This window comes from Theobroma cacao, chromosome 8 (assembly GCF_000208745.1).
Source record: "Theobroma cacao cultivar B97-61/B2 chromosome 8, Criollo_cocoa_genome_V2, whole genome shotgun sequence".
NCBI lineage: Eukaryota > Viridiplantae > Streptophyta > Magnoliopsida > Malvales > Malvaceae > Theobroma > Theobroma cacao.
Window position 1 is genome coordinate 4,755,889 of NC_030857.1, and position 25,216 is coordinate 4,781,104.

General features: G+C 37.5%; 3 protein-coding genes across 8 annotated transcripts; all 3 read right to left on the reverse strand.

The window, feature by feature from the left end:
- On the reverse strand, positions 845-12,593 carry LOC18592062 (tetratricopeptide repeat protein SKI3). 2 transcript variants are annotated; one of them, XM_018126040.1, is made up of 22 exons: positions 12,452-12,593; positions 12,259-12,333; positions 11,973-12,173; positions 11,765-11,887; positions 11,596-11,679; positions 11,436-11,486; positions 11,030-11,122; positions 10,369-10,509; positions 10,198-10,278; positions 9,779-10,026; positions 9,522-9,693; positions 8,980-9,095; positions 8,827-8,884; positions 8,560-8,625; positions 5,856-6,071; positions 5,634-5,685; positions 4,889-5,262; positions 4,673-4,767; positions 4,202-4,444; positions 3,185-3,828; positions 2,830-3,033; positions 845-1,425 (listed from the first exon to the last, which is right to left on the reverse strand). In XM_018126040.1, the coding sequence occupies exons 1-22, from the start codon at positions 12,461-12,463 to the stop codon at positions 1,247-1,249; spliced, it is 3,528 nt and encodes a 1,175-aa protein (XP_017981529.1). In that variant the 5' UTR covers positions 12,464-12,593; the 3' UTR covers positions 845-1,246. The 2 variants fall into 2 exon arrangements, with proteins under 2 accessions (XP_017981529.1, XP_017981528.1); XM_018126039.1 differs by lacking the exon at positions 12,452-12,593 and having other exon boundaries at positions 12,259-12,446.
- Positions 14,973-17,234, reverse strand: LOC18592064 (AP-1 complex subunit sigma-1). 2 transcript variants are annotated; one of them, XM_007018565.2, is made up of 7 exons: positions 16,992-17,234; positions 16,445-16,531; positions 16,024-16,115; positions 15,841-15,949; positions 15,682-15,717; positions 15,304-15,390; positions 14,973-15,205 (listed from the first exon to the last, which is right to left on the reverse strand). In XM_007018565.2, exons 1-7 carry the CDS (start codon positions 16,992-16,994, stop codon positions 15,134-15,136), a joined length of 486 nt encoding a protein of 161 aa, XP_007018627.1. In that variant the 5' UTR covers positions 16,995-17,234; the 3' UTR covers positions 14,973-15,133. The 2 variants fall into 2 exon arrangements, with proteins under 2 accessions (XP_007018627.1, XP_017981102.1); XM_018125613.1 differs by lacking the exon at positions 15,304-15,390.
- LOC18592065 lies at positions 17,465-24,589 on the reverse strand. Of its 4 annotated transcripts, none has more exons than XM_018125301.1 (13): positions 24,397-24,565; positions 24,185-24,272; positions 23,220-24,014; positions 22,954-23,037; positions 22,769-22,838; positions 22,042-22,158; positions 20,976-21,287; positions 20,395-20,783; positions 19,879-19,978; positions 19,465-19,518; positions 19,292-19,378; positions 18,202-18,330; positions 17,465-18,097 (listed from the first exon to the last, which is right to left on the reverse strand). In XM_018125301.1, exons 3-13 carry the CDS (start codon positions 23,273-23,275, stop codon positions 17,789-17,791), a joined length of 1,707 nt encoding a protein of 568 aa, XP_017980790.1. In that variant the 5' UTR covers positions 23,276-24,014; positions 24,185-24,272; positions 24,397-24,565; the 3' UTR covers positions 17,465-17,788. The 4 variants fall into 4 exon arrangements, with proteins under 4 accessions (XP_017980790.1, XP_017980792.1, XP_017980791.1 ...); XM_018125303.1 differs by having other exon boundaries at positions 23,220-23,321; positions 23,895-24,272; XM_018125302.1 differs by having other exon boundaries at positions 23,220-23,321; positions 23,589-24,272.

The window sequence follows — 25,216 nt, forward strand, 5'->3', positions numbered from 1 at the left end:
TTGGTGCTCATCCACTTCCGGCTTCGCATTTGGGGTTGTCATGTTGGAGCTTTTAGCTGGAAGGCCTGTAGCTGCCAGCTGCTGACGCCTGAAAAGAATGCAACCGCTATCGTACAATTATCAAGGAGTGCTTAAAGGGGACAGCATAAGAAAGAAGCTCCGAAACTTGATTGAATTCCTTCTCTCAGGCCTGAATACGCCCCAGCCCAACTGGTTAGAAACTGCCTCGTGCATGATCTCAATGCTCGTCCCTCCATAGGACTATGGCTTAACTTTTAATCACTCTCCGAGATCCTCTTTCTTCATTGGGCTGGGATACATCTGAGCTTGAACGCTCACGGTCCCTCACTATCGTGTGATTGCTGCTATGCTCTAGCCCATACTTTAAGACCGGTTTTCTTCAAAATGCCAGAGCTCAAGAATCAAAACATGGTGACACAAACAGAATAATGTGCATGCTCTTGCATGTTTCTAAGTTCCAAGAATATTGCTGAATGGTGAATCAATTCTTAAGAGAGCGTCAGACGGACTAATGCAAGGAGCATAATTGGCCTCTTGCTCCATTATGTTGGTCAGGACCGTGAGCTAAGATGGCGATTGTACGGAACTGCAGAATTCTGATACTTCGTATAATTGAGGAACAGGTTGTAACCCCCCCCCCCCCTTGATTTTATAAAGAATTTGGGTGTTTTCAAACGTTTTCCGCATTCTTCCTGACATTCTTCGAGAAGATGAGGCTACCATTGTGTCCCTTGGCATAATAATAGTGCGGGTCACATGGGATTTCAGGAACAAATGAATGACATTTTACAGTAGCTAAAGCAACTAGCAAGACATAGACAACTTCACTGCAATGGGTAAAATCTTCAATAAAACTATATTTAAAACAATCCAATGACGAAATCCACAAAAAATTCCTACAGAACCCAATTAGAAGCTATAATCACAATTTTCTGCAATGACATCTTCAGGTCAATATTTGCGTTAAGACTAAAACCTAAGTTTTAAGGAAGCAGCTGCAATTTCTTCAGCAAATTGCAATGACAGTGTTTACTTACATTGGGGTGAGTTTGATGACATAATCTACAGACAAGACAATAGAGGTTAATCAATTGCATGCAAGAAAAGACAGGTCAATCTACAAAATCTTGAATGGTAAGATGAGGAAGAAGTCCTAGGTATTCTGTACAAAATCTTGAAACTTTTGGCTTCTCGTTGTTCAATTTGCAGAATTGAGACTGAGTAGTTACACAAGCTGTTGCAGAACTTTCCAATATCTCAAGTTAGAAGGGTTTGCATGGATTGCCCGAAGAACCCATTGCTGGGGACTTTGACAGCACTCCACCCTGGACGAACTGTCAGAATCAGATTCAATCTGTCTTGCAAGCAAATGCATTTGAAAAAAGAGCTCTGCAGGTCTCATTTCTGCATAAAAAAGAAAACTTATCTGAATTATCATTGAAGACATAGCTACTTGTATTAGTAACAAAATTTTAATCATCACAATCAAAAAACATTTATTTATCCAGCCAGCTTATAAGCTTCGATTTACTATAATAGAGTCAACCTAGGCTAGAAGGATGCAGCCGTCAATTCATGGCAAGAACATCCATGGACACAATGAATACTAATGCCCTGCACCAGTTGATTACTCTACAGACTTAATGTTGCAAGATCCCACTTTACAAGACTCGGATAAACTGATTGATCTATCATATTATTAGAGGCCCATTACCATCCTTGGTGCTAAATAAAATCATAATGTTCTCATTTCTTTCTTCAGATATTGAGGTTCATATAGTTTCATTCAGTTAAATCTTATTTTCAGTCTATTCATCTTTTAAAAGGTGGTATTTAAAGCACTCTCCCAAACTTCCCCATTTACTTCATGTTGCTTTATCACATCCTCACTTGGTGGCTAAAGGAAGTTAAAACATCTGAAGGAGACTTCTTTGAGGAAGTAGGGGCAACAATTTGAAGCAACATTTGGTTAAATGGGAGTAGTCGAACCACTAATAGAAATAGTTGGGTAAACCACTAATCTCCTTTTCCTTTATTAACACCAACCTTCATAAAGGCCGTAGGAGATTCTTGGCAGACAAAAACACCACTCTGAAGGTCTTTAATTCATGTCAAGTGTGGGGAGACATGTAATGGTTGACTTTCTGAATGTAGAAATCCTTCTGCTGTAAGCATTTGGAAGTGGAATAGAAAGGGATGACATGAGTTTTTAACTAATATTTCTGTTGAAGTTGAAGGTGAGCACTCTTCACTGACTCTTTCTGGCACGATTTTTATGTGGCTAGAAATAAGGAGGCCTCCATTAACCTGGGTGTTGATATGGAATATTCAGTTTTTGAGAAATGTACAAGATTAGGGGTTTGAAGCTCTGCCAATTCTAAATCTACTTCGTAAAGAGGTAGATTGGTTAGAGGGGAGACATGTGCAGATGAAGACTACGTAAAAGAGGATGCTTTGAGGTGAAATTGTTCTATTGGTGACTTCCACTTGCGATCAATAAATACTAGAAGAGGTATAAAAAATTTCCTTGGACAGCAGTTTGGCAGAAAAATGCCCCAATAGAGGGAGTTCTTTTACTTGGGAAGCAACTTAGGAACAATTCCCACCATAACTAGCTGACCAAAAGAGGGAAAAGTATTTCCCCACCGTAGCTGCTTTCTATGTAAGGCAGTAGCAGGATCAGTTCCTCATCTCTCACACACATGTACACACAAACACCCTTAGTGGCAAAAATATATATAAAAAGGAAATAAAAAAAACGAAACAGACAGAACAACAGCAGAAAGAGAGGGTGGGCTGGGAGTGAACCTGGTGGCCAAGAAAACCATTCAAGACGAAGGTTTCTCTCCCATTTTTTCCTAGAACCAAGGCTTCCTTCTGCTTGGGCCAACAATGCTGAGACGATAGGTATTGGGACCAAGGAAGTCATATGAGTTTTACTGAGACTCCTTATGGCACTTGATAAAAATTGCGAATCATGAAACAGCCGTGCTAGCTCCATAAAAGTGACACCTGAACCATCAATGATATAATTTCTATGTGAAGAGGGATAAACTAAAGCACAAAAAAGGAAGATAAAAAAATATACATAATTAAACTTTAAAGCAGCATTGTGACACTAAGAGGTCATCCTAAAACCAAATCTCCATTAATAGGTGGATACCATGACAAAGGAAAATGCAGCTTTCCGCACTGGCTAATGAACAAGCTTGCTCCAGAAATTTCTCTGCAGAAGGAAAATCCTGATTCCATATACATGTCAGACCCATCACTAAACTATATACAGCCATCCACATATTCCATGACTTATTCCGCCCTTTTGAGCATTCCTTGAACCTTAACTCAACAACATTTGAAAAGGTTTGCACTTCATATTGAGATTCCATTAATTTTAGGCATACCCAACCAGCATGAAAATCTGTCTTAAGCTCCAAGCACCTTTCATACTCTTCTTTTGAATTTTTAAAATTGCCTTCTGCAGCATAACCACGGCATAATAGTAAGTGCCCAAAAAACTGGTAGCTATCGGGAAGCAAAAGTGCTGAAGCACTTTTTGAATGGTTGATACATCCAATGATATCCCCCCTTTGCAAAAATATTTCAGAAGCACATAGATAAAGCTGAAACTTCTGATATTGACAACAGGCTTCTTTTCCAGAATAGAACTCATCAGAAAGAGCCACAATTATGAGACGTTCAAGTATGATACAAACATTTACAGGAAATCTCTCTTCACGCGCTTTCTGTAAGAGATTAAGCACAAGCAGGTATCGTGCATTACGGTTCCATGGCTCTAGCCGTAAGCACCTGCATTATTGAAAATACAAACAAGATGTTATCTTTAATTACATAAACCAACACAAACAGTTCAGACTACAACTGCAAGAAAAGTCTTCATAGACTCTTTTGCAGACTAATTAAAGAGACTCATGTCCTCCCTTTTGAGGGGATCGGATGCATGTGGGAGTTTCTTAAGGTAGAGGAAAGGAAGGTATGTAAAGTTGTTCATGTTATGTACATCAAATTTAGGAATTGCATAATGTATTCCATGCAGAGACTGCAATAACATACTGATCCTAGAAAGCACAGAAAAACCCAATTTGTTTTCTAGAGTCATAACCTATGAGTCAAAAGTTATTAAAGAAATATTCAAACTGACAACAGGAAATAGTAAATATACTTCTGCAGTTCTTGCATAGCTCCAGAACCACTTGGGCATTGACAGCCACATGTCGGAAAAGAAAACCTTGGTTTGCTATTGCCCATCGCATGGCAAGCAACTGTCCCAGCACTGAAGATCTCCCAGGCCAATTTTAAGCCTTCATTATTCTTAGATTCAGAAGCATTGACAACGGAGCATCTACTTGAAACATGAATATTTCCCCATTCTTCACTGGCCAGCAAAAGATAACCAAGTAGGTTCCTGTTTCCACCATGCTCATGTTAGAAGTACAAGAAGTAGGTTTGCTAAAAGCTTACAGTGATGAATATTATATACTAAATTCTATAATTAATTAGGTCATCAGCTTTTACACAAGCAGCATGCTTGGTGTCAAACTGCTCTCAGCAATAACACAAAATACTGAACAAAAAAAATGCCTAATTGTTGCTTAGAAACTTCCACAAATTACTTCCTAGAATTAAAACATACCTTAGTAAATTACTGTTAGGGTACATGTGAAGAGCTTTTCTAAGATGACTGACTCCGCTCTGAAATCCAAGGTGGTGTTCTGCCCCATGTTTAATCTGCATAACCAAAGGTATAGTGATATCCATTTAAAATGTGTATGGCCTAAACCTAGTACAGATTTGAAAACTCAATCTTAAAGGCTAACTCATGCTTAAACAACCAACTAAAAAAGCTTACTAGTTTACTAAGTGCGATTAAATAGTGCATTCCAGTGATCTCCCCATGTGATGCAAGAAAGTAACGACTGCTAGAAACAATTGATTCCAGGCTATTATTCTGATCCAGAGCATTAATGGCAGAGACAATAAAGCTTATTTTTGAACTCTGAAATAGTTCCTTTGGCATTTTCAGAATGCTAACAATTGCTGAATCCTGTCCAGAAATGTAGTACAGCAATCTACAAATGAAACTAACAGACACAGCTGCAGATGTCCTATCCATGGTAGAAACACTGGCAGCTAGGGTTCTAGTCACAGAGAGGGCCACCTCATGCTCACCAAGTTGCCATAAGGAGAAAGCATACACTTGCAAACCTTCTGCATCAAGCATACCTTAAAAAAAAGAGCAAGAGATTAAATCACACTTTTCATAAGTTCAAACATAAAATCTAGTGAAGTCAAAAGTTAACTATGTACTTTATCCAAGTGTTCCCAATTTGGTCAGCAAAAAACATGATAGCCATTGAAAGACCAAAACTGTATGCTTTCCCAAGAAAACACCTATTGTGCTTGACACTATGTTATGTCAGTGGCTGCACATTGAGTTAACACTATGTGAAATGTTATAGTACTGATTAAAAAAGAAAAAAAAAAGAAAAACCAATGATACACAATTCCAACTCTTTCCCCTGCCAGACTAGCACATATCAATATAAAAAACTAAGAATGAGCTATAATAACCAGATATCAATAGAATAACAAACCTTTTCTCTTCAAGTCTTCGCATTCTTGCACGGCATCTATGGCACTCCCTGCCTGCACCCACGCAATAAAAGACAAAAGAAAAGCTTTTGCTTATCAAACGAAAGGATAAACAACACATTTTATCTTAGAGTGTGTGACAAGAAGATTAAATAAAAAAATATGGCAACACAAGTCTACAAGAACTACACATTTAAACAGGGGAAAAGTGCAAAGGTTTTTACCTTACAAAGTGATCTGGCCAAATTAGTTGATATGTCTTTCAAATGAGATTTCAAGACAGTGCCTGAAGAAATGGTGGTGGTAGCATAACGTGCTAGTCTATAAGAAGCAATGGCAGATTGAAAATGGAAACGTGCCTCACACGCTAGCCCATTTAAATTATGGGATTCGTGATAATGAGGTGCGCGTTGCACTGCCTGCTGGATAGCTCCAAATACCTGTTATAGAATGCTAGAACTATCACATAAATACTTGTTAAAGCATGTTTCTTATCAGCTCTCTTCCAAATCCCACAAGGGGTAGAAAATGAACTTGAAAAGGTCCAAAGGAGGTTCTTGTGGAGTGGGACAGAGGAGAAGAGAAAAATTCACTATGCAGGGTGGGAAAAAGTGAGCAATTACAAAGAATATGGGGGTTTCGGAATTATCGATTTAGGCCTTAGAAATAGAGTGTTACTCACTAAATGGCTTTGGAGGTTTGGGAAAGAAAATGAGAGCTTTTGGAGGGAAATAATAGTGGAAAAAAATAGAGAAGACCCTAACAGCCTACTGCCATCCCTTGAGCAAAATACTGGAGTGTCTACCATATGGCGTAAGATCACTTCCCCCCTTTCCTCTACTAACCCTTTCTTTATGCAGGTTTCAAGCAATCAGAGTAGGCTGGTCGGAAATGGCAGTAACATCCTTTTCTGGTCAGAAGAGTGGATTGAGGGAATCACCCTTAAAAATCTGTTTCCGAGAGTGTTTGCCTTGGCAATCAATAAAACAGGGAAAATTAGTGACTATGGGAAATGGCAAGATAAGGAATGGAAATGGGAAATTCTGCCATGCAGAAGACTGTTTGGGTGGGAGGAAGATCAATGGAGGCATTTCCTATCAGTGGTTAATGAATATCACCGATGCACTGACATCCCGGATACCATAGTGTGGAAAGGTACACCCTTGGGCGAGTTCTCTGTTAATGATTTTTGTAGACAGCACCTTGTTAATTACACCAACAATGGCAACTTATGGAAAAACATATGGGCTAATCTTATTCCTCTTAAAATCAAAGTGTTTATGTGGCAGCTACTCCAAGGGAGAGTGGCTGTCAAGGACGAACTTGCGAGACAGGGATTGATGAGAAACAATGCAGCATTTTGCCCCCTTGGCCACCAGGTACCTAAAACAATTAACCACCTCTTTTTGAACTGTTTTGAGTCATGGTATATTTGGACTAGGTGGTGTAGGGATTGGAACATTATTTGAGTGCAACCTAACGACATGACTACATTATTTAGTGCTTGGAATGAGGTGGTCACAAAGGAAGGAGAAATTCAAGTCTGGAAAATAGCAATGTACGCTATGGTTTGGTCACTATGGCTAGCTAGAAATGATGTTGTGTTTGAGGGCAAACCCTGGGATCATGACCAGCTGTATGAGTTGATCAAACTGCATGTGGCTACATGGGCTAAAGCCAAGTGGCCAAGGCAGTATGGGAGGATACTAGACACATTTGTTGAACCAAGTATCGGAGCTGTTATAAAAAATGTTAAGAAGGCCAGACCAGTGACTGAGTGGGAAAAACCTCCTGATAGAACTATGAAATTTAACGTCGATGGGGCTGCAAGTGGAAGCACGAATGAAGCTGGAATTGGTGGGTTACTAAGGAATTCCAAGGGAGAAGTTAGAATGATGTTTTCGAAGTCCATAGGGGTGGGGGACTCAAATCTAGCTGAAGTTCTCACTATCCAGGAAGCTTTTGCGATTTTCTTAGCGTCCAAGTGGTGCGATTCTCACAAGCTGTTAGTGGAGAGTGACTCACTGAACACCGTGAAATGGGTGCAGGAGCCAAAATCAGCTCCATGGAGGTTAAGGAAATGGGTGCTCCATATTGAAGCACTTAAGAGAAGGACAGCAAATTGGGCAATCAAGCATGTATGAAGGGAGGCCAACCAACATACTGATAACCTTGCAAAATCTGGAAAAGGTAGGGAGATTGATCTGATCAATATTTGGGTGGATGAACCTAACAGAGAAGAGAGAACAAGAGATATGGCAATCAACTGCAAATGAACTGTGAACCGTAAGCTTGAGTAGGTCTGCTCCTCTTGTAGTGATGATTATGATGGCATTGCTCAAGATGGGGTGTCCTACACGGTTGATGGGTAATGGTAGTGTTATTGGTTGGTCTCTCTTCGCTTGATTATTGTGGTGTCTGTTGATGCAGGGGATTGTTTTACTGTTAGGTGTTATCTTTCTGTTCAATGTATGAGGGTGCCTTTTGGGCGCAAGTAGCTAACCAGATGTTAGTGGGGTTGGCTGTTTTCGCTGTGGGTGTTTAGGGTGGTTTTCTTTCTGATAGCGTACAGGGAATTCGACAATGAGAGAATTTTGTTATGGTATACCCCTGGTTGTTGGGGCATAACCTTGCAAAATTGTTGTAAGTGGTGAACTCAGGTTCTCCCTTTCTTCAATTCAAATGAAATTTCAAAGAAAGAAAAATATATATCTTTCAGGAGAATAAAGGACAGGTGTCTTGAAATAAAAATAAATCCAAATAGTGGTATACGGCAACTATTTGAGTGGTTATGACTTCCTTCTAGTATTACGATCGCCATTCCACTTATCAGGAATTATTTTAATTTCAATAGACTCATGTGGTGCTCTCATATTTCTTTTTTTTCCTGAGGATGTTTCCTTTTCTGTAACATTTTAATGAATATACCTGTGAAGATGAAAGGTTCCCTGAAAGCAAAGCAAGCTTAGCAAGACCAATTTGGAACTCTGCAACCTGCACATACATCAAAGCTCTGAGTACTGTTGCACAAGTATTTGTAAAAAGCACTGTAAATCCTTCCCTTAAACTGTTTCACTAGGAAATGATTACTGCATCCAGTGATTAATTGAATTATGACCATATGCACTGCCAATTCAAGGTTAATTTCTTCATCGTGAACCCTATGGAAGAGCATAACCTGATATCAACACTTACAGGTAATATCTGCACGGCACGTAGGCAGCTCTCAAAAGCATCATCTGGTGTTGACTCCCTACAAAATCAAATATGTCTCGGTGTTGAAAAGGCTATCTACCAACAAATCGTTTCTAAACATTTTGTTACTAAAAATTAAATCAAGAATTTTACCCAGTATGAGTATCAGCTGACATGCCCGCCCATGGTAACGCCAATGATGGATCTATACCTCTAGAACAGTCAAATGCTTTCCTAGCCAATTCCTTCTCATTCTCTTCTCTATAAAGCTGTCAAAACACAGAGTTGTTAGATGCCTATCAACAATTAGATTCATAAAAGCCAGTATGGACCAGGACAAGGTTAAGCACACACTTCAAAGGTTGACCTCAGGGTTGGATTTAAGCTAGGAATTGCATATACTTATTCTCATGCTCCTAACCATCTGCTGAACATAACTTCTAACGCATAACAGACTCCGGAAACAAACTGCCAAGCATCTATTAAATATGACATCAAAATGAAATAATTAACTTTCTTCCCAAAGATTATATAGCCTACCTATATAGGATTTATTTTTCAACAAACTCAATGCATTATACATGCAACATTAGTCAATTTATAAATAAATAAAACAGTTCAGTTCGCATATTTTAAAATTACAAACTAAGACCAGGAAAATAAAAGTGAAAGAATTCTAAAACAGCGGATGTTACCTTTCCAAGATATGCCCAAGCATTAGCTAAAGACACATCCAATTGCAGTCCCCGAATTAAAGCATGCTGTTTCAATGCATTACAGTGAGACAAACAGCCCAAAGCCACCCAGAACTCATAATTGTCACCCTCCAGTACTAAAGCCCCAAATGTCATCTTCTCTGATAGTTGCCTGATAAAAAAGATATTAAGACAAAAGCACAAATTTACAGGAACACAAAATGGTTATGTAAAACAAACACCACCAAAGATTTTACCAAGTACAACGATCATGTGTACAATCCATGTTGAACGAAGAGATAAGATCGGAACAAATTGCAATGTCAATATAGATGTTAGCCTGCCATGGGGCTAAGTGCAAAGCACGTTGATAAGAGTTTCTAGCAGACATAGCAGCCAAAGAACAAGTATTCTTCCACGAATATATGGACTCGTTGAAAGTTTCCACATTATATTCTAAACTCTGGCTCTCCTCCATCCATGGATAACTTTGTGCATATGTAAGCTGGCCAAGAGGGAAACACCCCTCAACATTGAATCAGTCATGTTACAAGAATATGATTACCAACAAATATGGTGCATATGGAGGTGAATTATCCCCCAACCCCCAAAACAAAAATATTAAAAAAAGGCAAAGGAAAATGGACATCTAAAGGCCAAAGTCTAGATAATTTACCTGAATATCACCATGCAACTTCCAAGTACATGATGAATTTCCAGCTAATTGGATGCTTACTTCTGCTACTGTACATGCATCCTGCAACAATCCAAGACCTAATTATTATATGCTTCTCGTTCGCTGTCATAAACGTGGCAAGTGATTTGATTAAACTGAGAGATGACTAACCTCCAACAATGAAGCTCCCCAACTAAATGCTCCTGAGTTTATACATTCTTTTGATAGACCAAGCAGCCCAGAAGCAAGTCCATAGAGTGCAGACAGATTTTGTGGCGAGATCTTCAGTGCTTGCTGAAATTGCTCAATTCCCTTGATGAACAAAGACCACACAATCACACACAAGTCATGATTTCATAAAACATGAATGAGGACTAGCACAATAAATGAGAATTACAACTTGTCAAATTGAACGGCTTAATTTCCATGAGCACTCCAGCTTAATACCCCTACATCTGATGCAAGGAGATTGCACAGCATAATTTTCCAATATAGAGGTACATAAATGAATTCAATTAGACTGCATGAGATTTCATTAGACTCAGTAGTTGAATGACTGAATGAGCCAATCAATAAACCGAATTACATTCCTTAATTTCAGTTGAAAAAAGAAAATATCAGATGTCAAAGCATAATCTTCTGGACCTAACAACGAAACGTCTTACAAATACTGTCTCACATGATCCCACTGGATTAACTTTCACTCTAAGCAATCACATGGATATAAGCTTACAATCTCAACAGAGTGGGTTCAATGCTCATAATTGACATAAAATTAAAAAGCAAAGATATAAGGTGAATGACAAGGATAAATATAACAAAAAAAAATTACCTTTCTAAATGAACCAAGCATCGAAAAGACGTTTCCACATTCAACCAGTGCAAAGATTCTTGTATCTTCCAATTCAACCGCACGCCCATAGGACTGTTATAAATTCCATAATAAGTTAATTGCTTAATGATTAGATAGGACTCGTAAAGATTAATTTATGAAAGAATTCCTTAGACTAGTCAGTTTGTTTTCATATGTGTCTTTCGATTTGGTTTCCCCAATTTAGGCGCAAGAGGTAGCAGCATTATCTGATAAGAGCATCCGTGTTTAAGGTTTAGTTGGCCCAATTTGGTGTTTGATATGTGAATCACATATTGAATAGCTTGAAAAGAGTATTTTGCTTGAACTGGAAAAGCAGAAAGAAAAGGTCAGAATGAGTTTAAAAGATGAAAGGAAAGTGGATTACCTTAATAGCGGCAGTAAACATGCCAAGACGGTGGTAAGCAAGACCAAGCGCCTAGAAGACAATTGTTATTAGATAGAGAAAAGGGTGAGCAAAATCAAGACGCATTTTTAAAACAGAATGGGTATATTCTATGATACGGATAAGAGGGGAAGAAACTTACTTCCCACAAATCAGGAGAGGTAGGATAACCTCGAATGGCATGTTGAAGACTTTCTACAGCTTCAGACCATTTCTTTTGATGCACCTGCTCCATTCGAGGAATGCAGATGCACAACAATAAGAGGCAAAGGAAAAAAGGATTTTAAATCTTTCATAGGAAGAAAGAAAACCTGGAGAAAACCCAATCGGCGGAAAGCCCAGAAAGCCCTGGGAGAGTTGTGAGAAGCATCTTTGCAAACTGCGAGCTCCAAGGTCTCCTTTCCTTGTCGGTCCAACAAATCACACAAAGCTTCCTGCAGTATTTACTAAGTCAGTATTCATATTTACTGGTAATCAAAGAAAACAGCAAGAGCAAGAAGAAGAAGAAAACGAACACACCCCAGCATCGGAATCATCAGGATGCAGGGATAGAGCTCTCTGGTAACACTTGATGGCTCTCTGGACATCAGCCGAAACAGTGGCGTAGTAATGGCCCAAGTACCTGAAGGCTGCCGCATTGTTAGGGTTTTGTTTTGCGGAAATCACCCAATGCTCTGCCGCTTTCTCCTTCCCTATGCCTGTCTCCCACAAGTATGCTCCCTGAAATTCACATGTGCATTTACATATATCCTTCACTACAACAAAAATTGTCAGAACAAACAGAAAATGAATCCATGATTTTTACAAGTTGAAAATGAAGGGAAGGGTCATCTGGATTGCTTTCCACCAACTCCTCCAGCCGCCTTCTTTCTTCTTCCTCCTGAAAATCATCCATTCAAAGGATTAAACTCCATGAAGTAAAGATTTTCGCAAAGAAAAATGTTCTTCAAAAAGAAAAAGAACCGCCGAAGGAAGGGACTAGAATGTCAAAAAGAGACCGTTGTTTTCATTTTTGGAGCTTTGGGCTTTTGCTTTGTCTTTGGCAAACTGGCATCATTGCTGCTTGCTCTGGTTTATTTACATTTTGCCCATCAGACCCATGAAATGCTTATAAAAGTCTCCCGACACTCCACATTCTGAATACAAATGTTTGTAAAACTAGGACTTCGATTTTTATTGATATTTTTATTATTTATTATTTACATATTAAATAAACTCTTTAACTAAGTTTGGTGTAAGAGGTTAAGTGACACCACCTTAATTGAGGAAATTACATCAAACACTAACTATATAATAAAAATATATGTATTAAAATAATAATATATTAGCCTTTTCCTTTTCGTTTAAAATAAGATTTGCATTTTTATTTTTTTCTAAACTCAAATTTGTGCTTTTCTTTTCTAATTTAAAAAATTATTCATTCAATTCCGTTTACTCCTTCTCTCAATTGAGAAGCTAAAAGCAAAAAAAGTAATAAAGAAGTTAAATTGATTAAAATATTGACAAAAAGTTAAAACGTGACACTAATTTTGATATAATTAATCCACATAAAAATAAAAAAAATCATTTTATCATTCATATAGATTAAAATGTATAATCCTTCAAAATATTATTTGTTTTTATCCAAATGTGATAGTTGCTTTGACACGTAAATGTGTCGAATAGAGTCTAAATTCCAAAAATGCTAATTTGACATATAAATATTGAACTCAATAATAAATAAATATTTATCAAAAATGTGAGTTCGAATCTTTATTTCTCAAATAGAAAATAAAAATGTTGACATGCGACAATCAATTTTAGAGATATTATTATCATATTTAAATTTTTTTAATTTTAAAGATATTACGATTATATTAAATATTTTTAATCAAGATTCATATCTTACTCTTATTTTAGATTCAAGCAACAATGAACTCATTTGCATGATTTAAACTAGCAAAACCACCACCCTTTGTTGTAGAAAATTATAATTTTGTTTTTCATTTAGAAAATGTAAATTAATTCATTAAATCTGTATAGTTGATTTTTTAAAAATATTGAAAAAAATCAGAAAAAGAAGGAAAGAAAAATAAAGAAGAAAAAAATGAAAACAAAACAGAAGAAGAAAGAAAGCACAATATTGAAAAGGAATTATTTTTATATCTTCTCTTTACCTTTTTCGTCTGATTATTTTTTTTCATTTCTTTGTTACCAATGTCTCTCCTTCACCTAAAGATCTAAAACTCTGTCACTCAATTTCAAAATATGAAAATTGATAGATTAATTGTGTATGCATGATTTTTTTTTTTCTCAAATTATTTTTATTCTTATTTTAAATTATAATTATTTCAAAAATTCAAATAATGGAAGAAAAATTATGAAAAAATGAATTGGTTGATTAAGTGTGTATAATTGATAATATTTTTTCCTCTAAAATTATTTCGAATTATCATGTTTTAAATAAAGAAGAAAGAAAACAGAAAAAGCACAAAATATTTCCTTTCATCCAATCTAATCCTAAATAAGAAAACCCAAAACCCAAAGGCCAAAGCCCAATTCCTTTTTCCTGCTGGCTCCCCATTCTTCAACCTCAAGGCTCGCGTACACATTTTAGCACGTGCCACCATAGGTAGGTAGGGCCCTACAAAAAAGAAATGCTTTTTCTCCACTTGCAGGTGCACCTAGGAGTGAGCAAAGTCGGTTGTGGGTCGATTTCGATCGGTTTTTCGTAAAATCGATCAAAAATTTTCACCAAATTAACCAACCGAACCGCAACCCCCCAAAATTGATTTCGATCAATTTTTTGGATAGACGGGTCGATCGGTTTTGGTGCAATTTTTGGATACTGTGGGCTCAATTTGATTTAAGTGAAAAGCATCGGTAATAGGTATCAGTATGACTGTATGAGACGGTTGTTGGCTTAGGGTTTAGCTGGAGAGGCAGGAGGCGGCAAGGCAAAGGAGAAAATAAGGGGGGTCGGGCCGTCGAGGGAAATGGAGAAAATATGAGAGTTAGGCTCCAGCGATCTACAAAAATGAAAGGCAAGTTTTGGGTTTTTGAGGGTAAATTTACTCTTTTACCCTTATGGGCTGCGAAAGGGAAAGTATGTAATGAGGGGCATTTTTGTACTTCCACCATCCATGAAAACCAAGGCAGTCATCGACTGGTTATTCGGTCGGTTCGGGAGGGAAGGAGTCCCCCCCGAGGGCCGAGCCGATCAACCGACAAGGTCGATCGGCATGACCGACGGTTGCTATTGCAATCGACGGTGGCGGTCGGTTGCTCGATTGCAATCGACCGCTGCACACCAAGCAACCGACCGCTGCACACTCCTAGATGCACCCTATCTCCATTTTTTTTAGCCAATACCCTGTTCCAACTTTAATTAACAAGAAATACCAAAAACAAATGTATAATGCAAATATATATATATATGGAAAGTTAATAGGACGTAATAAATGCATAATAATTTATTTAAAATTTTTAAAATAATATTATGTAAAAAAATGATTTTCGCGTATAATTTTTTCTGTATAAATCAATTACATATTGACATTTATTTATATGATAAATGATATTCACTTATGAAGAAAAGAGGTTTCAACGTACGGATCATGAAAGATACACAAATAATTGATCAAATGCAACACGAGAAAAAAAAAAAAAAGAATTGATGGTTGGACTTGCTTGTATGTATACTATTTGGTGGCCTGTGCAATTAGATTGCCCACTGAGCTGGCCTGCTGTTGTGCAATCTCCACTATGCAATCCTGCATTAATTACTCAAAACCAAGCCGTCAGAGTGTCCTGAATTCAGATGCATCTTCACGCGACTCATGCATAAAGGATGCTAATTAACTACTTATACCTGCGCATCTACCAAACGTAAGACTGTTCTCTTGCTTGATTCTTGAAGTTCACCCGCAATCAAAAGTTCATCCAATATGTAGTAAGCCTATGATTCTTGCAACTTGATGATTAGAGAGACTCTTTGATACCAAGTGTGAATCAAAGAATAACATGCTCAAACGCTAGATATAATACAACCAAATTGGCAATAATTGATCCAAATAAAGATGGATGTCTTTCCATAGGCTAGAAACAATCTTCCCCTTGCCACATTTTGCCAGAATAATTAGTTCATGCAGAAAAGCTGTCCTAACTCGTTCAGTAATACTTTTGGGTGATCGATATCCTTAAATTGCACAACTAAAAATCAAAGAAGAAGCAGATTTAGAGAAAGTACCTTATGGAAATTAAAGATCAAGTCCAGCTCACATACCTACAGAAAAAGTACAAATAGTAAAGAATGCAAAGATCAGTTTTATAGGTATCAGATCAGAACATTCAAGTATATATATATATATATACTGTCTTCAATGACTTGAGGGTTTAGCAGGCTTACACTGCCAAAATAGCGGTCCAGTATCTCAACATAATGGTGAATTATATCAAGAATCTCTAGTTCATTGTCATCTTGGTTAATGCACATGCAAAAGTAGAGACCTGCATATCTGACCATGATATCCCTACAAATTAAATTGGTTACATATTCATGATTTGCCATTTATAGAAATATCGACATTACCTTTTATAGACAATTTTGAAGCCCCTCCACTCAACAAAGTTGCACAGCTTGGGGCCTCGACTGAGTATTATCCCACTAAGCTCCCGGATCACCTTTACAAAGTTAACATCCACAGAAGTTTCAGCACCCACGCCAGATCACAGGATCAAGGAGTGCAGACCAGCAAGAAGAATGTCTATAATTTATGAGCATACATGTATATATATATGATGTATCAAAAGCCAAATGAGCTATTCAGCTATGAATAGGTCTTCACAGAGAACTTAATTGTAGCCATGGTCATGTGCAAGATGCCGCTAGTTTAAGAGAAGTAAAGTAGTGGAAGGCTGGGAGCTAACAGAACGAGATTATTGCTTCTATTAATTTCCATCACTACCGTTTACGATATCAGTTGAGAAAAACTTATCAACTTTGAACATACCTTACTTCTCTCCTTCTGGGAATAAGGTGAATACCATTTCGTCAACCTGACCTTTCCTTGGCGGCTAACAAGAAGAACAAAGTGAATCTGGAACAAGTAGTGCACACAATTAGACTTACAGCACAATGTGCCCTGAAGACATACAACACAGGACCATTTTGTAGTTCCATGTATTTTTGTGGCATTCTATATATACAGTGAATTGAGTTTCCAGGAGCTAAAATCCTGAAAAGTCCTCCTTCAGCTCAACGAATATAGGTTGAAGGGCCTAAAAGGTTTGGACATAGCTTACATGTATGCTAGACCTGTTTCTCTATTTTCAAAAACATTGGAACACTTGAGGGTTGTCCTCCCTGAATGTACCATAGAATCTGCTGCTCTATGTGCAATTATAGAGCTTTTTCTACGGTTTTTTTGGGAAAAGCAAGGCATATCAACATTAGCAATAACAGATGATGATGATGATGCAAAAGCATAGCGCACCAAATACAAGATCTGAACTGAATGAGTCCAAAAACCTACAAAATGAACAAGATACGAATCATACCATTGCTCAAAAGAACAAGTTTTCAAGCTTGAACCTTTTCCATGTATGACAGGATCTACACTTGGATTCGGAGAAGATGAATTACATTTTTTTTTGGGTCAAATTTGTTTCTGTGTTTTTGGGTCAAACACTCTCTTCTATCTCGGAGCATAAAAGGGGGAAGGTTTTGAACAGACGGCCCACAAAAAAAGCAATCTATTTAGATTTTAGACGGCAAAGTCATTGAAATGGTGAACAACAAGATTTTATCTCAGCTTCAATTTTGCTTTTGCTTTTGCTTTGTGGCAGTAATTTAATTACTTGTACTTCCCATATTCCAACCCCTTCATGCATAACCAATACATCCTTGGTTTAGGATTTCAATTGCTCTTTCCTTTGACCCTTTCAGGCCTACCGATCCTAAGTTATGGGGATGACAGGAACTTCGAAAGATGTGGATCAGATTGTGGGTAGAGATATTTAAAATTGAAAAATAAAGAAAACTATAGATGCTAATGGCATCCATTTACACTACTAGCAATTCATGCCCACTGCATGTTTTACATTTAGTTTTAACGCACTGACTGCCAAGTGCCAACCTAAAATGTTAGTACAAGCTGAAAAAGAAGCATACCAACCAGTGAAGCTTGCAGCAATAAACATGGAAGATTCATCAACTAAAACCAACAAAGATTTTACAAGTTTCTCTTTCCAACAACTCTATACAGCTTATTACACACTTTATTAGGCATTTTACAAAAATAATTTGACACATTATTTTCCTCTTATTAGGTGCAGAGGAAGGACTCATCAAACGCTCATTCTTCTTTAGCCAGTTCTCCATGGATGAGATACCGAAAACTCGAACTTTGAGATAACCAGTGGATGTACTTGTCGGGCCTTCCCTTAATGCATTTCTGGATAAATTCACGTTGCTCTTCTGATACACATCCACTAACTATCTCCAATACATTCTTCATGTCCAGTGACATATCCTTTGCAAAGTGGTAAAGAACTTTAGGAAGGAAAATTTTCATCTCCTTGTGGATGTAGACTCTAGAATGAATGAACTCTTCCATAGCAAGCTTGAGATCTCTAAATATGTTTTCGGCTGTGTATACTCGAACCTTGAGCATTAAGTTGTTTCTCATCAGACAATCTCTACCTTCAAACATTCTACAACTGGTTTAAATATAAAACTACTCTTAGATTCAAAGAGAAACAATCTTACCATTGGGTCAGAGTAGGCTCCCAAACAAAGTGCAAAATGAACAAGGGGCTCCGGGTATTCTAAGGCATACACATGTTTGGTGCTTGTTGCCTTAGGTTTCCGTCCTGGAGAAAACAGTGTTTGAAGCCACTTCATGCATTAAGAAACGGGACCGCCCAGTTAGTAAATATATTTGATCACTTTCAAAAAAAAAAGTAAATATATTTGATCCAAAGCACAAAACATAGTATACAGAGACTGTCTGAAGTAAAACTTTTTGTTGGATTGGTATGGTGAGACAGAGACTTTCTGAAGTAAATTTGCTTTTACAAAACCTCTACATGTATAATGCAGCTCTCCATTAGGATATTTGAGAGCGAAACCAACAACAGCACATACAGAGTAATGAATTTCTTCTTAAAATGTAGAGGACCAACCATTCCTGATAGAAGGGATTCCCAGGAAAACATGTTGCTTCCATTCTGTAAGACCATTTATTCTCAAAGCTCTGGCAAGACAAGGAGAGTTGCATCATGCTAGACGCCTACATGGGTAAAAAGCAAGGGCAATGAAACTCAAGCCTTGTACCAGCCAACAACAGGCTTAATTAATTCTCCCAGTTTATGAGATGAGCTGAGACCTGGTTCGAAGGTATGGTCTTAAGAATCAACACCACCTACTTCAACCTACTCAAGGAGGAGATTAGCAAGCAAGCATTTTTGGAACTTGAGACTTCATCAAGTTCAGTCTCATGATATCCTAATAATACTATACTCTCCCTCGCAGGGTTGTCTTATCCCAAAGCCCAAGTGCCCACAATCCCAAGGCTAAGTAATGCAAGCACCAAAAGACAATGGACTTAGGAATTCTTTGGAAGTTGGAGTTCTATGCAATTTCGTGTTTTTCTCTTTTTCTCTTAATGATGTCTTACATGATCAAAATGGTAATGGAATAGTAAAAATGGATTCTTTCTTGAAACTCCAAAGAAAACATTACATTATGAATTCATAGCAAACCATGTTATTATATGCCTTGAAGCATATTACTTTCGTAATTATTAGCATCTATATAGCTAAAGTGGACACTAATGACTTTTAAATAAGAGGCATACCAGTGCTGATTGGTGTGGCCGAATTCCTAAAATGGAGGTTTGGATGATATAAGCATTAATGCAATATCCACCAACATTGTATTCTGCCTGAAATATGAGACTCAAAACACAAAAGTATGATTGGTATATGAAATCACAATGAGCACAGAAAAAATAAAGGATAAGTGTTTTACTTTCATTATGGAGGTACTTTTGACATGACTATGAGTTCCATATGCTAAGTTTGCCTGCAAAATCCTAAGATTCATGTCAGACATCCATATCTTAGAATAATAGCCAAAAGTAAGAATGAGAACAACAGGCATCGGAGCCTATGATACTTCTGCATCAAAGTTAGACAGAAAACAGGCAATTACTATTGTTCAGTTTTCTCAATGACTTGTAATCGGCAAGCAGAAACAAAAACTAATGGCTGAGTCACTGAGTTGAAAGTGGGACTTGAATCATCTCATTAGGATTGCCTATGATAGTGATTCACATGTTCATGACTTACAGCTGGTAGCAATGAGCAATCTATCGATGAGCAGTACTAGAATACATATTTCATTACTATTCATGGGTAGGAGTTCAAGTGCCAAAAGCCATACATGCATCACCAGGGCATTGTGAATGTTGATCCAGAATGCAAGCTTCTCTTCACGCTTCATTTTCCTTGGGTCAACCTTCTCAAGATTTCGGACCAATGACCTACATAAACCTAACATAATTTAAGAAATTCCCCAAGAACACTGCAGAAATATAAGAGGCAAAGCAACTCTGAAATTAGGCATCAATTTATGCATCTCACAACTCTGAGTACATTTTGTCTTTGGTATGTTTGGAACCGTTTTCTATCCTTTACGAACAATCTTAGCATGCTGCATGAACTTTAAGTACTTTTTTTATATTAATGAAATCCCTCAAAAAGAAAAAGTAGAAATAAAAAAAAATTCTCAGAGGATTGTTCCGTCTTTAAACTTCAGTATGCTGTCTAAGACTCTTTCATCGTAAACCTTTTGAAAACAAGATTAGAATAAGCCACATGTTGAGGCTATCCCATACATCTAATTATGCAATCAATTATTCTAGTTGAATGGATCAAATGATGGGTGTATGTGGATTACCTGAAGTTTTGTAGCATTTCGGCAGCATAATTGAAACTATCATTATCTAGACTTAATTTCGAAACCTCTATTATTGCAGCATGTGGTCCACTCTCTTCTTTTGAGACTTGAAATTGAGTGTTTCCTTTGGACGCCTCAGTATAATGAGGACTCCAACTATCACAAGGAGTTTTAGAAGAAAATATACTTGAGGAGGACAGAGATGAAACAGGAGAAGCTGACAAGCCTGCATGGGCTTGTGGGACATGGGCAAGTTTGCAATAAATAGAAGATATGCATCTCACTATATGTTCAGAAAGTCTGTCTGGATTGTAAAGGCTCTTATCCATACGAGAAGCACCAAGGTGATCAGCAAGACTGCGATGACCAGAAGCAGATAATTTCTCTTCCTGCAATAGTGTAAGATAGATAACATAAAATTTCTTACAAGCATTCAAGGGTGGATAATTGGATATAGGGAATAGGCAGATGTTTTCAGAATGCATATATGCATTCTAACAACAGTTAAGACAATGTGATCCTGTGCAAAGAGCAAACAAGGCAGATTAACTAAACAAAATGAGAAGCTGATGCATATTTACCCTCACAGACATTGCAATATTAAAACTGGAGGGACAATTCTGGCCATCTGAAACGAAAGAATCATGTGCAGGGGAAGGCTGGTCATGATTTGCAAAATCACATTTCTGCATGCGCGGTTCCAAGTTGTGGTGCCCATTTGCCACAATTGGTAACAGTAATTCTGTCTCACATTCTAAATGGTTTCCACCATTATTTGATAAGGTTGGTAGGTGTTCTTCAAAAGCTGTTCGATATAATGCGAGAAGATAACGTTCTAAATGCAAAATTTTGAGCTCAAGTACAGCAATCTCCCTCCTCAGTCTCACAGATGACTGCATTTGAGAACTAAAAGCTTAGATCAAGTTAATCCAGTTCCATAGTTATTTCATTTATAGTTAAGTATTTCATCGTAGCTTGGATGGTTAAATTGACTACACAACTAATACTATCCTTAATACTGTCCGCTTGATATGCACCAGTTCTAACTTCTACCGAAACTAGAAATCATCTGCTTTTCTTCATACCCATATGCTGAAGAGAAGTTTAGCAAGAAATGTTGTACCTATCTTTTTATTTATTTAGAGCCTTGGCGGATTTCTAGTAGGTAAATAAATATTTTAAAGGGAAGTCTTCTACTGTGGTATAACTTAAAAAGCATGGTCTGCCTGCATTTATGCAATCTGGAGAGAAAGGAATTGCAGGAAATATGGGAAAACTCTCCAATCGGAGTCACAACAAAGAAGATCAACTGCCTATCCAATATCACAAAAAGTTCCAGTAACGAACTTTTCTTTCAATACTGGGGTCTAAATGGACGAATCAATGAATTATGTGTTGCTATCATCTATTTTCAGTTGTTTCTAATCCCTTATATGTAAATTTAAATTTCTGTTTGCTTTCTGCTACCTCTTGCAGAAATGTTTTGTTCTAGCAAGGTAACCTAAATTTCAATACTCCAAAAATATTATGGATTTTGCATATAAAATTGGTTTCAGATATTCGTAACCTATTCATGAAATTAGAGAAAGCTCAACTGTCCGTTAAAATTAGCTTCTCATAATAGGCAACAGAGTTCAGTAGGAAAACCTTTGGCCCTGGTGTGCCATTGGAAGCAACAGATTTACTGGAGCAATAACAAACTTCTTTTCTGGAATTCCAGTGCATTGAAGCCTGGTCAGGTGATGACCTCTCCAACAGTGCATCCTGCATCAAACAGAACAGAGTACGCCCTTATAAAACTGCCAAAAAGTGAAACCAGCAGCATATGAAGCTAGTGACACTGATCAACCAGTTCCAAGTCAGCCAAACGTTTTACTACTGTAGAAGCTTAGATGAAACTTGGCTTAGAATCAGTCTTAAACTTCTGTCATAAGCTAACAGACAATATTGAGAGCATGTCGATGCCATAAGACTGGCACGATACCAAGCATTTATGTGGCAGATTAGCCATTCAGCTTGTCAAATTTGAGGATTGCGTCCCAATTAGCCAATGTAAGATAACTTGCAGAACATAAGCTAAAGAGTTTGCTGATTTCTTATAAGGTGAAAAGTAGTCAGGAACTGATCTTCCAGATAAGAAAATCTTTTTCTCCAATGAGCACTCCATTGTCACATTCTCCATATATACTTGCTAAATTTTAGATTCTCTACCAGCCATTCCACTTGCTACGTCCCAGAACAACGATTACTTTAACGGAGAAACTTATGCTAGTAATTAAAAACTAAGCCACCAATGGGCAGTAGGTACCAGAAAAAATAGATGGTAATTTACTTTGTTGCAGACAGGCAAAAGGAAAATGTGACAACTACTTACTGGATTAGATAACATGGATAGTCTAGGCGATATATTTAGCATACTTTGGAGATTCCCGTCGTCAAGATTTCTGCAAAGAAATTAAAAACGAATACGATAACAAAGTTAGTGTGTTACTGGACAATTGTTTCGTCTACAGTGGAAGGAATGTGCAGAAAAACCTCCAAGTCTTGTATAAGCTTTACCTGGAGGAACAAAGGTGCCAAGAGGAAGGAGAAGAAGAGGAAGCGGACCGGCCATTGGCACCCAGCATCTGCTTTTTAGTTCTTCTGTTTGACTCAAGTAAGTTAATTTGAGAGGCGAGATTATTAAAAAGGGCAACAAAAGAAGCAGTAAATTTCTAAGAACATGTATATGGAGTAGTTGACTGAGAGTGTGTGGAGTCGTGCAGGATGCAGTCACATCCCAACTTGACCCACTTATTAAGTGGGGATGGTACTAGTAGTATTACCTAAGTCCAATGCAATGCATTTCAAAGTTCCAGCTTCGGTTATTGCCAAGCTTCATTCTAATAACAATGGAAGTTTTTAGCACTTGGCATATATTTCATCCTCTGATGGTAGAGACAACAAACAAGAAGAAATGAAAAAGAGGTCAAAAAGATGGCATTTGCCAGTTTTAAGAAGTTAGACGAGTTAGGTAGGCGAAAAAAGAAACAGGCAACCGAACAAGAGTCATCTACCCCGCATTGATTCCTTGCAACATAACTGCTAGGTCTAGAAAACAATTAATGACGACAAGGATAAATTGTTAATCCTATACTAGTAATGGCTATGAAGAATATAGACCAAAATAGTAGTAATACAAACTAATGACTCACGTCCAACATCAATGACCTTCCAGGAGAGGAAGAAGGAGATTGTTAAGGTAAACACCAACAGGGTCTCAAACAATGACCATGGTCCATGGAGTGGGGTCAAGACAAAACACCCCGAAGGGTCGAACCGGGTATTTAGAAACAGCAATTATGAGTCATATGAGGTGACGAGGGAGAGCAACTGTTTCCATCATGATTAAAGTAAAGAGACAAATACAGAATCCTCGTTAGATATTGAGATTAGGTGGAGGAAAGTAAGCAGTTATGATTACGACTTTGCTGAAAAGGTATTGGTTCTGCCCAACTCACTCCATTGTTAAACCCCGGCAATCCGCATGCAATCTCACCCTTATATAATAATATACTTTTAATGATCACATCCCAAGTCCAACAGATCAACAAATTCATCTGCCCTGAGACACTCTGCACCTAAAATTTATATAATTCATCAGAAGCAACCAAGTGAAGATAATTAATCAATTAATCCATCTGGCCTGAGACTCTCTGCACCTAACATTAATAAATTCATCAGAAGCAACCAAGTGAAAATAATTAAACAAATAGTGCTAAGATGTAATTAATGCCAGTATCAACTCCACCTCGAAGTCAATTAATCATCCCGGCCCTGGGCGGAGTTTTAAAGAAATGCCACCTTCCCACCCAGATTGATCATTATTGCTGTCAGGACTGAGGAGCAGTTTTCAATGAATAAAAGTAGAGAAAATCTTTTACATTTATTTCTTTATTGGATGAACAAAAGTAGAGATTTTCTAAATCTGATTTCGTTACCGATATGGGCTCAGTGAATTACGTCTATATCTGCAATGAACATAGGGGACCCTCGTAGCGAATAAGTGATAAAGATCCCTACTGAAATCTTCGATACTTCCCTGTTGTTGAAGTCACCCTGGTTGCAGCATATTAAGTCTTTCATGATACCAAATATTTGGATAATATTTACCATAAAAAATTAGGTTAACACTAACAAAATAGTTGTAATTTGGATCAATGCATATATTTACATGTAGTGTTCATTTTTTTATCAACTTAATTTAAAGATAATTAGAACATAATACAATCTCTTATTTGAATTTAATTTATCTAAAAATATGTTCCTCCTTGAAAAAAAGCAGAAGCATATAGCTTCTCAAAATAACTGCAAGTTTTCGCTTTTTGTGTCATTGAACAAGAGAATAACCGCAGATAGTAATAGAAGAATGGTTTTTACTCCGGAGACTTGGGCTTGCAAAGTGCAAACTCTTTTGCTCCTTTGATTATAGATTATAGAAAAACATACAGACTACATTACTTGAAAATAAGAAGAAGATTCAAGAAAAAAGAAATTGCATTAAGTCTAAAGGTGGTAACAGGCGAAGAGTCAGCTTGACAGATTCTGATCTGAGGCTTGTGCCATGGGGGCAAGAAGTAAATAAGGAGTGAGGAACGAGGTGGTTCAGGGTTCAGGATTACATTCTACAAAAACTGGCCAGCTAAGAGTCAGAAAAACTTTAATGGGCCTAGGCCTGGTTTCAAGTTCTTAATTAAGAAAAAACGTGGGCCGGACGGCACTGGGCAGTCTCTTTCAATCATTAAAAGAGTGGGCCGGACTCGTTTTACACTGGTTAGACTGT